We start from the raw sequence: 14,395 nt of genomic DNA on the forward strand, positions 1-14,395 counted from the left end.
CCCTGACATGCTTTTCCATATGAACAGGCAGCATCTCAGTCACTGTCTGCATCCTCTGACGGGGGTCGGAGGACAGAGCAAGGTGCATCAGACGCAATCATCAAACATATTTCAAAGGAAGCCTGCGCCATGGTCCTGACCACATCACTGTCTTTAGTGGGTGTTTGTAAGGAACGTTTGCATTTATTCACATATGATTGAATTAGCTATTCAAATGGTGCACTGTCATGATTTTGGCTAATGCAGGAGACTACTGAATGATGCGCATCGGAGGGGATTTAGAAGTGGGTATATGCCATATACATGTGTATACCCTGCAGTACACCACTGGTTTTGATGCTGAATGTTTTAAAGTTTTGACATCTGTTGCTTTGTTCCATTAAATTGGGATTAATTTGTATGTCTTTTTCACATTAGACCTGATTGTGCTGAAAGAGGAGAGTCAAGAACTGAATGAAATGGAAGAGAAGAGTCAATGTAAAGATCAACACGATTTTATAACTGGAGAAAAATCTTATAGCTGCTCACAGACTGAAATAGCTTCCTCAAGAAAAATGAACCAGAAGACAGGGAGTAGTTATACCTGCCAACAGTGTGGAAAAAAATTCAGTTATCATGGAGACTTCAAAGCCCACATGAGTGTTCACACTGGAGAGAAGCCTTACACCTGCCAACAGTGTGGAAGAAGTTTAAACCGGAAAGGAAACCTTAACTCCCACATGACAATTCACACTGGAATGAGCCTTTTCACCTGCCAACAGTGTGGAGTAAGTTTCACTCAAAAAGAAAGCTTTAACAGACACATGAGAATTCACAATGGAGAGCAGTCTTACACGTGTGATCAGTGTGGAAAGAGTTTTGATCAACATGACAACCTTGAAATCCATATGAGAACTCATAGAGAAAATCCCAACACATGCTCTGAGTGTGGAAAGACTTTTCATCAAAAACAATACTTTGAAGACCATATGAGAATCCACTCTGGAGAGCAGCCCTACACATGCCCTCAGTGTGGAAAGAGGTTTAATCATAAACAACGATTTGAAGAGCACATAAGAATTCACACTGGAGAGAAACCTTTCACCTGCCAGCAATGTGGAAGAAGTTTCAACCGAAAAGGATCCCTTGACCGGCACATGATAGTTCACACTGGAGAAACACCATTTAAATGTGGTCACTGTGGAAGGCGTTTCAGATATAAAGCCGGCCTTAAATACCACATGAGTCGTCACATGTGAAAGAACTGTTTTTATGTCATCTGTGTGGAATTGTGGAAAGTTTCACAGACAAGAAACATCTTAGGATTCATGTAATAACACCAAAGAAAAGATAGAGTTTAAAATACCTTAGTGGCGGATTTGGTCCTGAGTTTAAAAATTGTGTTTTAGTTGATCGGATCACAAATAAACAGCCTGTGTATCACAGTCTCTTTTGTCCACTTCTGTCCCCATTTTTGGGGTTATGGTTTTTTCATGTTTCAATCAGCTAATTGTTTGTTGAGAAAGTCAAATGCCTACTAGATAAAAGTGCGTATGTTGGTGCTGTTGGTTCAAAAGAAGGTCTTTGACACAGTTGACCACCAGGTTCTTTTAGCCAAATTAACAAATGTAACATTTTTGGAAGACTTAAATAATTTAGATAAAATATTATCTTTTTAAATAGGAAACAATGTATGTGTATTGATGGTACAAAGTCATCTTACCTTGATTGCCCCACTGGGGTTCCACAAGGTTCTATCTTGGGACTTATTTTATTGTAATATTGATTTACCTGGAGTATGTAATGATGTAAATGTCCACATGTATACAGATGATGTAGTCATTTTTATATTTGTAAATAATTGGGAGGAGGTTTCAATTACCTTAACTACTGCTATGGAAAATGTTCATGACTGGCTTACCAAAATATATGTACTACTGAACAACAACAACAAAGTCACTTGTATAAGAAACCAATAAAAGTGCTAGATAAACCCTTTTCATTTAACTACTGTAACATTCTTAAAAAAACACACAATTTATTTTGGAAAAAAAAACCAATAAAAAAATCCAAATATGCCTGAAATATTTATAAGGTATGTTGTGGTCTTGCCAAACCTGATAAAACAGATGAAATTGGTACCAGGTCTGTCATTGGAAGAGATTGTGAGGTGCCATACAGACTAATGTCTTTTGGTCAAAGTACTATCTGTAATCGGGTGTCACTATTGAAATAGTCTGCCACACTCATTAAGACAATGTTCCACTTATCATACTTTCAAAAATCACTTTTGGCAGTGGCTCACGATAAATTAGTTGTGTAAGTGTACATTTTCTGGAGTATTTTGTTTTCTGTATGATGTTTGTATGTATATTTGAGTATGTGTTATTGTGTGTACCTATCTAGGGTCTGTTAGTATAAATTATCAATGTTGCTATAATTCAGCTTACATACATTCTATATTTTATACAAATGTTCATTAGCATGCATTGTCCCTATCAAAACTGCATTTCTTATAGCAGGTGTCATGCTAGATGTCCAAATCCACTATACTTTTATAAATAATATTGTTTTGTGTCATAAAATGATGAAGTTAAATGACAAAGATGAAGCTTACGAACTGAACTGAAAATTTGCTTTAACATTTTCAGAGATGTGAACGCCAGGGCATCCATTCAGCACTCATGAACCCACGAGAGGAGCCTTACTTTGGTCAGATCTTCTGGAATTTGCCACTGGGTCTGATGTCTCTATAGTGACTAAACGAGATTAGTAAAGCAAATGCACCATATGTCTCAATTTTTGGTAACTTGAAGAAACATAGTTTACCAAAAATGGAGACATATGGTGTATTTGAAACCCATACAACAGTTTCACTTGAACACCTGACAACTGGACAATTTTTGTTTATTAATGTATTTACTGATTCAGGCATGTTATAGAAAATTGCTGTAGTAACACAACATTGAAGACATGTGAGAACTGCTTAGAAACCTTGTTATTTAACACAGATATTGCTGATACTTTTTAGATAATTTAATACATTGATGAAACACTATTAGTAGCTAAGTTTAATTATTTTTACTTTCCCATATCAAGATTTTGGGAAAAAATGGCTTTAGTAGTCGTCAATCCACTGCTGCTCTGAGCTCTGGATCGGCTGCTGTCCGTGGTGCTGAGGTCCGCAGCTTCACAAATCAAGAATTAAGTCAGACCTGCAGCCTCTTTGATAGGGATAGGAAGTTAGATTCCTTAGCCTGATCACTGTCTGGTGATGTTCAATTAGGCCTAGATCCTGTTTTGCAAAGATATGTACTATTTTCTCTGGGGTTTTGTGCAGCAAAGTCACAAGTTGAAAGTCATCAGTAAGACACTAACATTCTGCTATTTTTTTGTTTTGTTTTTTTGCACATTGTTTTTTTTTTCACAATAGACAGTAAGAACATACAAGGCACGGGCAGAACATAATTTAAGAGAGAAGAAGAATTACCAAAGTGTTAAGCCAAACAAAAAATAAATAAAGATCAAGATTAAAACTTGTTGGTTATCCCAAAGCAGAGCTAATCATTGAAATCTAAGATTAATAAAAAATAACAACAACAAAATGTATAATTTTGTGTGAGACACAAATACAGATAATAATACATAATCCACAAACTGGCAAAACTGATTAATAACATACATTGTGGGTAGCTGGAGACAGAGAAACCAGAAGATTTGGACTGATGCGAAGAAAACACTGAGAGGATAACACAAGGACAGCTAGTGAATGAAAACCAAAGATGGGGACAATGGGAGACAGGTAGTTTACAGATAAATGTAAGGCTAACATATTCATACTATAATTAGCAATTTTGATATAATGGGGACTTTAACTTCTTGGAACAAACATAACTATTAAACACATATCTTAAAATTTTAGTAACAGCACTAAATTCATGATCAGTTAATAAAAGGACTCAACACAAGGATTGTTTAGCTTCAGTTTTGTGAGTTTATTATTTCTTTGAATTTTAGTGTGCTTTGTAAACCAGTGAGCTCATAATTGTAAGGAAATGTATGCTCCTCATTTTATTTGCTCATGTGTTTGCTTTTTAACAAATAAATCAACTATATATGTTATAAATAAGGTTTATAGCAGATGTAAACAGTGATTGACAATGCTCATTTGACTGGAGAAAATACAACCCCGCACCCCTTTTGTCAATGACTGTGTCACATCCCCCCACCAAACACAACACACTACACCACACCCAGCATTTAGGGCACTATACTGACCTCCTGCACCCACCAACCAACCAAAGCCCTGCTGAGGAGCCCTAGAATTTACGTCCTGTCCCAAGCGCTCGCTCGTAAGTGGAAAGAAAACTTTCACTAGAGTCCAAGTGTCCTGAGAAACTCTGAGTTTAAGTGAGAAATCTTAGACTTAAATCTGCAGCAAGAGTCATTTAGAAGCTTAAGTTGAAGATCAAAGATTCTAAACATTCTATTTATGTTAATGACTCTGTCATTGTGACATCATACTGTGCATTTCAATCTGGCAGCGTGTTACTGCTTCATGAGCAGTAAGTAAAGCAGCAGACGCATTTCACAGTAGTAATTTGTCTCGGACACCACAAACTGAATTAATTACTTGGCCCTCCTGCAGGGCTATAGCGCCCTAAATGCTGGATGTGGTGTAGTGTGTTGTGTTTTATGGGGATGTGACAGTGATTAACAAAATAAGTGCAGAGTTGTATTCTCGTTTAAACACATCGATATTCATTGAGATAATGAACTGACAAAATTGAAACTTCATAATTCTTGTGTTGCTGTCTTGATTTAAACATTCAATGTGATGAAAAAAATAATATGGCTTATTATATACTGATCACGGAGTTTGATGCAGTTACTGAAACTTTAGAGGTGTGTAGATGTGTGTTCATTCACTAACAAACAAACATCATTAAATGTTTTCTACCATGTAAATGTGTTTATTAATAAAAATATGTATATACAATAAATCTACATTTCAAGAATTTTTTAACCATGGTTTTGCTTCACTTACTTATAACTGCCTTAATGGTTTGATGTTTAATAAAAAAAGACTTGTGATACACGCTCCAAAGTCCTAGACTTAGCGGAATGTGGTGATTCCATCTCCGGTTGACAAAGTAATTTGGTCTGGTCTTCTGTTTGTGCAGTGACTGCAGTGGTGATGGTGGTAACTGACACGAGGAGCTTTATAATCTTTAATAAGCTTTTAAACATTATCACACTTTAGCACAAATTATATGCTGCCAGTTTTAATAAAGATAATCTGGGGAAATGTAAATCACCTTTTATTTACATTTAGAATAACTATCAATTTTAATTAAAGGTTCATGTTCAGACAGTCAAAATCGATTGATTTAATCTTTTATAGTCATGGAAAATGTCATTTTGATCTACAAATTCTTGATTTGATTCATGAGTTTGAAATTTTCAGAAATTCTTTCCAATCCTGTAATGTGAAGACCAAGATACTGGAGTTTTTCCTTCATTAAGAATATCACAAATGCTCTGTAGTTTATCATGGATGGAACACACAGTTGCTTAAGGTTGGATGTCTATAATACTTGATATAAAGCTCAAATGTACTGATAGTTTGGGGGTTTAACAGCTTTGCAATTCATGCCTTCAGTACCTCCTATACCGTATTATTTAGATTCGTTTTCTAATGTAAAATGCTATGTTTTAGCTCACAAGACTTTTATTTTGTTTTGGTGACATGACGTCATAAGGCTGTGCCGCGCTCCTGTGTGTTTGATTCGGCTGAAAAAAAGGTTTGTGCTTTTAATTGTTTAAAGTGTTTAAATAAACACAGCCCAAAATTACTTATCTACTGACATTAATGAAGGTCGTTTTAATCAGTTTACCACAAACATTCAGTCACTGGCAAGTAGCGATATAGAAACGCGTTTTTTCCCGAAACACTTGTCAACTGAATCAATTGCATCACACAATGATTCACTGTTTTGAATCGCTCGAAACACCGTACACTGACGACATCTGCTGCTCAAAACACTGTAAATGCAACGAGAACAACAAACACACACGACAACTATTACAAACCAGCTGCAAATATTTCATGATAGCTTAAACTTACTTTCGTGAGTAAAGCGCATCTTCATGTTAATAATAGGAAAGGTGCGTCTTATTTCGCTCCTTATATCGTGAATCAGTACACCGTACGGGAAAGAAGTGAGAGAAACTGATAATCCGAATCTTCTGAACCGAATCATTCGTAAAATGATTCAGTGATTCGAAGCGCTCGCTACAAACGAGAACAAACATGTGTAAAGACAACTTTTGCAAATTAACTGCAAATGTTTTAATAAACATGTAATCTATTTAATATATAATATATATATATATATATATATATATATATATATATATATATATATATATATATAAGTATATACATGTATAAGTATTTATGATGTATAAGTATATACATCATAAATACCTAATATTATCTTGTGTATATAATTTAATCAGAACATTTAAGTCCATCATTTATTACTCTGACTGACTCCCTTACCAGTGCACTCACTACTGTTCCAAGGAGCTGATTGGGACACACTTAGAGTTAAGTTTTCATGTAATTTTGATACTTGTTAATTATTTTCATCTTAAACAGGACAAAGTGTCCAAACACACAGAAAAACTCCTGCTGAAGCAACTGCGAGATCGTGACACACTATTATAAAGATGGCGTTTATTAAAGAGGAGACTGAAGACCTTAAGATTGAAGAAACATTCAGAGTCAAACATGAAGATACTGAGGAACAAACAGGTTGGTTTTCATTCACACTCATTTGATCCAAAAATGAATGATATTTATAATGAATGTCATAAAATGTAACTGTAATTTTCTTTGCACAAACTGAGGTAGATGCAATCTTGTTGGTGGTTTTACCCTTGGTAGTTCGCCTTGAATCAGCAGAGTTAGCTGAGGTGCATGGTGTCTTGTTAAGTGATGAAGCGGTGTAGCCTGGCAAAGATCACAAACAGCATTCGTTTATCTAATTTATTACACCCTGACTTCTTTTTAAAACCAAAGTGCACCCACATATCAGCTCTGAAAGCAGGAGGAGCTCTTATGTTTCCTGTAATGCTTGCTCCCACTTCTGAGACATTGGCCGTATGTATATGAAGGGCAACTGTTAGCTTTGAAACAGTGGAAGAGGAGGTTGTTTGACACAGACAAACTTATTTGATGAAATGTTAACGTTTTTTTTTTTTTTTTGCATTTTGTTCCAAATCCATTTAAAACATGAGTTAATAAAAAAAAGACTGCATTATTGATTTTAATTGGAGTTTTAAAACTCAGTGAGTTAATGCTGAACTTAAGTAATTAACAGCTCTAGTTCTAGTTCTAAAATAGTTTGTTTGTCACTTTGTATTATTTATGGAAGGATTATACGCCATGTCTTTTTCATTTGTATGTTTAATTTTATGCTTTCCCTAAATGCCTTTTCATATCAATAGGCCTATGAAATGGTGCATAAACTATTTATACAAACTTAAAAGGGAGAGTTGGCAAATAATACGTCAGTGATCCAGGGTGTTGCACTGGTTCTGATAGTGTTATTCACTCGGTCAACGTTAGCAATGATGTACATCCCTGTCCACAAGACGAAGGGAAGGGAGTAAACAATTTTTAAGTTGAATGCTGTACTAGAATATCCTTTGTTTAGCAAAGAAAAAAAAACAGCATTCTGTTGGCTTATATTGACAGGCTAGAAATTACTATTATAAAGTTTAAATATGTTTTTAAAGTATTTATCTTACAAAAATGCATTGATTCGCTTCAGGAGGCCTTTATGTACCCCCTAGAGCTGTGTGGCAGACTTTTATGATGGATAGATGTGCTTTATTGAACTTCGATTTGATTAATAATAATAATAATAATAATAATACAATGCTTTGTTTAAAGGCATCTTTCAAAACACTCAAGAACATCATACAGTGCTGATCATAAAAATCAAGACCACAATACAACAGCTGTTTAACATTACATAATTTAAATTGATCATAGAAAGCTTATTTAAACAAATAAGTTTTAAGATATGATTTAAATGTAGTCAGACTGTCACTGTCATATAGATTGTGGAGAGAAATCCAAAGATGAGGAGCAGCATAGCTAAATGCCCAGGCCCCTATAGTGACTAATCCAACAGAAGGTACAACAAGGGAAAGAGGATCTAAGAGTGCGCTTCGGGGTGCAAATATGAAGCAAGTCAGAGAGATATTAAGGTGCAAGATTATAAAGAGCTTTAAAAGTGAGAAGCAGAATCTTGTACTTTACTCAGTATTTAACAGGAAGCCAGTGTAGTTAAACAGGAGAGATGTGTTCGGTTTTGAAGATATAAAAATAATAGTCAGTGTTTGTTTTTCTGAGGTCACTCAGCCCCCCACATGCTCTAAATTTACCCCAAATGGCCGGGGTTGTTTGTGCTTCGTTTGTGCCTGAAAAGTTTTGTTTGTTCTGCTTTGGTTTTTAAAATATTAGATATCTATTTATAGAGATTGAACTTGGTATGTTTGAGTTAGTGTAAGACATGACATCCTGCTGCCAACATCGATTTCCCCCATAGTTATCTAGGCCTTATGCACTCTATCACCTTTTTCCTCCAGTGCGATGCCCTTGGGTATAGGACAGATGCTTTACATGACTAAATGTTTAGCTGTCTGTTGCTTTGTGCCATTAAACTGGTGTTAATTTGCATTTGTCTCTTTTGCCTTAGATCTGATGGTGCTTAAAAAGGAGAGAGAAGTGCTAATCAAAATGGAAGAGAAAGTCCATATGGAGCTTAACTCTGGAGAGAAGCCTCACACCTGCCAACACTGTAAAAAGCGTTTTTCTAACAAAGTAAGCCTTTCAAGACACATGAGAGTTCACACAGGAGAGAAGCCTTACACATGTCCTCAGTGTGGATGGTGTTTCAGTTTAAAAGGAAACCTTAAAGTCCACATGAGAATCCACACAGGAGAGAAACCTTTCATTTGCCAACAGTGTGGAAATGGATTCATTCTTAAGAGAAACCTTAAAGTGCACATGAGAGTTCACACTGGAGAAAAGCCTCACACCTGCCCCCAGTGCGAAAAAAGTTTCACTCAAAAAGTAAGCCTTAACAGACACATGAGAATTCACACTGGAGAGAAGCTTCATACCTGCCAACACTGTGGAAAGTGTTTTTCTGAAAAAGTCTGTCTTAACAGACACATAAGAATACACAATGGAGAGAAGCCTTACACGTGCCTTCAGTGTGGAAAGAGTTTCACTCAAATTGCACATCTTAACACCCACATAAGATTTCACTCTGAAGAGAAATCCTATGAGTGCACTCAGTGTGGAAAGAGTTTCAGTCGAAAAGGACGCTTTAAAAACCACATGAGACTTCACTCTCGAGAGAAATCCACATACACATGTCCTCAGTGTGGAAAGAGCTTCAGTCAAAAATGTCACCTTAAAGAGCACATAACAATTCACACTGGAGAGAAACCTTACACCTGCCAACAATGTGGAAGAAGTTTCAACCGAAAAGGAACTCTTAACAGGCACATGAGAGTTCACTCTGGAGAGAAACTGTTTACATGTGGTCACTGTGGAAAAAGTTATGGGCGTAAAACAGCCCTTAAGTACCACATGAGTATTCATGTATAAGATAATTGTTTTTGTTTGTTGGGTGGAATTAATTTTCAGACAGGAAACACCTCATGTTTGGCAGACTACATAATGCTGTCATTATAGCACAGCTTAGAGTGCTAAATTCCTTATTAATGTCCAGTGACTATGAAAAGAGTAAAGAAGACACAGTCATGTATTAGATTTAGTGTATTGGTTAGTCAAACAAAGAATAAACTAGTTGCAATTTTACATGTCAACTAAAGTATAAATCTATATCAAATATACGTCTGTCCTGGAGTTTTGCTTTAACCCTAATCAAACAAGGCACAGAAGTGACAATGCAAATGCAAATGGCCTGGCATGCACTAGCACACCTGTTTTCAGCCTGACAGTGGAAACAAGGCACTCTTGATAGCAACAAAAGGGTTCTTCAGCTTGTAACAATAGCAGAACCCTTATTTTGGTACTTTTTGAAGGTTCCATAAAGAACCATTTCTTGAAAGGCATTATGTAGAACCTCAATAGTGCTATAAAGGATATATGTTATTTATCCACCTTTTGCTAAAATATCATTTGTTGAATGTCAAATTTAGGTTTGCAAGACAACGTGTAGTGCACATATTTAGAGAGTAGGAACTGTAAAGGGATAGGATCGTGTAATTGTCTGAAAATAAATATCAGACACTTTTTATAGGATAAAGAAATGACAATAATGTGTGACCGTGATCAAAGTGAACGTGTGTCCTTGCAGAACATTCTTCTCAGTATTGCATGAATCAATACTATACAGTTTGTTATTTGCCCAAACAAATTTTTTTGACAGATTCCTAAAATATTTGTGTTTTCTCTTTATTATGACAGGAGGTCTAATATTTGTTAAGCACAGTATGTTTTCAAAGCATTTAGTTGGCACGTTTCTTTGAAGGACATTGGGCAGAATGTGTAAAAGTGTGATTTTTGTCCTTTGTGGTATTCTACACCAAAAACAGAATATATGGATAACCGAATGCTGAGTGCCAATGAAATGTCAGCACTATCTTCAATGATATCTTCATTGTCTATTACTATTTTGATTGTCATGTGATTGATTGGCAGTTATTCTCTGCAGCTGATGAGGATGTAGGCAGATTTTGTCTGCATAGAAATACATAACTAGGTTCACTAAATGCATTTCTTGTAGCAGTCACGTCCATTGCTGTATAAACAGTCTTATGCAATTACATGATTTGTTCTACTTAGGACTTGTAGTGTATTTATAAATGAAACAAGGATACCTGGAATTCTGTGGGCATTCTATGAGTCCACTACTCTTCCTGACACACAGAAGTGAATGGTGGTGTCCACCATGTTTATTATTTCCTGGTCTGCCGGCTGAATCAAGGCCTCCTTAAAGGGGTAATTTATCAAATTGTTTTTATCAGTTCACAGTATTCTGTTAATTTAATGTCACCTGGCCCTCATTTACAATGGTAAAGGCTCAAACACTGGGATGAAGAGATTCAAGCATAGAAACATAGAAGACCGGTGTCAGAAATGTACTGATGTTACAAAACTATTTCATGTAAATGCCATCGATTTGCTGAAAAAAACTATATAGGTTGTTTTGTGGTGGCTTTTGTGGGCAGGAGTGGTTGTAAAAATAAGCAATTTTAGAATTATTTGAAAATTGCAGGCAGGTGTGTTTTAAAAGTGTTGAAACTAAACTCTGCAGAACAGTGTGACCTCCACAGAACCAGCCTGAGTTCAGTGACCTGCCTGAGTCCCAGGGCTGGCACATCCGTGCCAGGCAGGCCACGACTTACAGCCATGTCTTCACTTTCCATCATCACGAGTCAGACTAACATCTTTGGAGTTCATCACTCTTCAAACCCAGAAGAAGGTGATCACTATTCAAACACCACTAATGCTTCAAACCATCAAGAATTTCATTAGTTTTTTAAATTCCATCATTTTTTTGAGGGGGCAATCTTATCCTAAGGGTACAATTTTAGCTTTAAACATAAAATATCTGTATGTATTTCTTTCCTCAGAGCTAAGTTAGAATTAATCCTACCTTAGTCTGCAGGGAACAAATATTTCACATTTAACGTAATGTAAACACACACTTTTTCAAATATCAATTAATTAGATCAGTTTACCTTAAAACTGTTCTAATGAGATTACCCTCAAAAATGCAATTGTTTAGATATACCTTTGGCCACCATCTGTGGTCAAGAGGAAAATTAAAAGTGGGGGTGGCTTCTTTCCCCAATTTTACCCTATGCAATGTCGGTTGCAGCCAAAAGCCTCAAACCTTCTCTAGCCACTATCCTGAGCTGTGACAAACTCATTATTGTAAAGGAAACTTAAGTAATTTTAGTTACTTGAAATGTAATATATTAATATGTTTGCCAAGGGGAATATTCCACTTTTAGTTTAGGTACTGTAAGGGAATTACATTTAGCTGAAGGGGAATTGATTATGATTCAATAGGGAATTTGAACAGAATCGCTGTTCTATGGCTGTTCAGAGTCGGCGCGCGATTCATGGAACGAGCCGTATACATAACTCTGCAATGGATATTACTATCCAGAATATAGTGAAAACACTATATATTAGCACAGTAGCAAGGTTGGCAGTTTTAGACATTAACTTGTAAGCACAAAACACAAGATACTTCTCTTTTCTATTAAAAATAAGATTTTATTGGATAAATCTAAGACATATAAACTAATCTAACACATAAACACATGAATTCACACAGGTTGCAGAAAGAGAAAGTGCAGAAAGAATGAGTGAAAATATGAAATCCCAAGTTTATAGCAATATGTGCAATTGCTTAGACCTGAACAACCATCAATCACTTAATTAACCCTCGTATTGAGGCTATTAAACTTTAAATCAAATGCACCAGTTCAGCTAGAATCTGGAGGTTGTATTTGCGTTGCCTTTGTGTTATGGGAATTACTTTCATCGTGTCTTCACTAGAACAGGAAACTCTCAACGGAAAGAAATAAAAGACAAAGTAAAAGACAGAAGTGTAACAATCTCCTCATGTTTCCTTTAGAGGAGCAACTGGCATGCAGGTCAGCGAGCGTTCAAAGAACACTAAACAGCAGCATTGAAACGCGGCGGCACGAAGGAGCGTAAACAAATAAGAGAGAGATCTAATGGTGTCCTGGGTATTTAAACTCAGCTTTTAGACACATTCCAAATGGTGTCTTGACCAATTAAAACATTGTCCTAACTTGGGGTACTGTTAGTTTCTCCTCCCAAAACATAAATCACAATGTTATCTTATCAGTCCCGTGGTCCCAATTTTCCCACTCTTTGCCGAGTCAAATTTGGACGTGATTTCTATAACAAGACAATTTACAAAGAATTGAAATATAAAAACATTTCAAGAATGCAATTTCAAGCTCAGGCATACAAAACACAAATACAGTGCCTTGCGAAATTATTCATACCCCTTCATTTTTTTCACATTTTGTTATGTTGCTGCCTTATGTTAAACTACTTCAAATAATTTTTTTCCCCACATCAATCTACATTCCCTACTCCATAATGGCAAAGCAAAAAATAGGTTTTAAACATTTGTGCAAATTTATTAAAAATATAAAAACTGAAAAGATCCTGTTGCATAAGTATTCATACCCTTTTCTGGGACACTCGAAATTTAGCTCAGGAGCATTCATATTGCTTCTAGATGTTACTACACTTCGAGTGGAGTTAAACTGTGGCAAATTCATTTGAATGAGTATGATTTAGAAAGGCACACACCTCTCAGAAAAGGTCTAACAGCTGAAAATGCATATCAGAGCAAAAACCAAGTCCTGAGGTCAAGATAACTGCCTGTAGAGCTCAGTGACAGACTTATGTTAAGGCAATGATCTAGGGAAGAGTTCAGAAAAAAATCTGCTGCATTGAAGGTTTACAGAAGCATGTAGCCTCCATTATCCATAATGGGAGACGATTGGAACAACTAGGACTCTAGAAAATGTCTGCCAGCCCCCATCCAAGCTGACAGAGCTTGAGAGGTAAAAAGGTGAGGCAAAGAATGGCAGATAATTGCCAAATGCAGATGTGCAAAGCTTGTCACATCATACCCAAAAAGACTTGAGGCTGTAAAGGTGCTTCAACTATGTATTGAGTTAAGGGTATGAATACTTATGCAATGTACTTATTTCAGTGGTTTATTTTTTATTTTTTATACTTTATTTTCCCCCCCTTTTTTTTACATACAGAACAAAGAACTCACAACATAAGAAAAAATTAAACATAACAAACATATACATACATTGGTCACCAAGTACATTAGAGCATTCTTGAGTAATTAGGTCTTGATCAGATTCTGCCATACAAAATTATGTTAAGAGTTACATATCCGACACAATATATTGGATTAGAGTCAAATGGGAATCAAAAGTCTTAAAATTAAAAGGAGACGGTGTCAAACCCATAAGATGACCTTTCTTTTCTTCTCAACCATTTTCCCCAGCATGTTGAAATTTTAGCAGATTGTTGTCTTAAGGAAAATGTCAGAACTTCCATACTGTACACATTGTTTACAATATCTTGCCATTCAGATACAGATGGGGGATCTTCCTTAAGCCACTTCCTTGTAATGGCCTTCTTACTGGTCGCTAATAGTATATTAAAGAGGTATATGTCCTCCTTTGTTATTATTGAAGAGGAAATTCCCAAATACATTGTTTTAAAGTTACACTCAAGATTTAGTCCCATTATTGCATTTATCTCTTTATTTAGGTTCTGTCACAC

General features: G+C 35.9%; 1 protein-coding gene across 1 annotated transcript in view; it reads left to right on the forward strand.

Annotated features, from left to right (window-relative positions):
- LOC141334108 (uncharacterized) overlaps positions 1–9,921 on the forward strand; it is a 294,786-nt gene extending 284,865 nt beyond the window's left edge. Inside the window, exons 3-4 of the mRNA XM_073839251.1 lie at positions 636–1,206; positions 8,880–9,921. Of these exons, the coding sequence (XP_073695352.1) occupies positions 636–1,206; positions 8,880–9,673 (1,365 nt within the window). The 3' untranslated portion in view covers positions 9,674–9,921. The remainder of the gene's footprint in view (positions 1–635; positions 1,207–8,879) is intronic.
- Positions 9,922–14,395: the final 4,474 nt, after the last annotated feature.

The sequence above is a fragment of the Garra rufa genome, chromosome 4, assembly GCF_049309525.1.
Source record: "Garra rufa chromosome 4, GarRuf1.0, whole genome shotgun sequence".
In the NCBI taxonomy this organism is placed as follows: domain Eukaryota; kingdom Metazoa; phylum Chordata; class Actinopteri; order Cypriniformes; family Cyprinidae; genus Garra; species Garra rufa.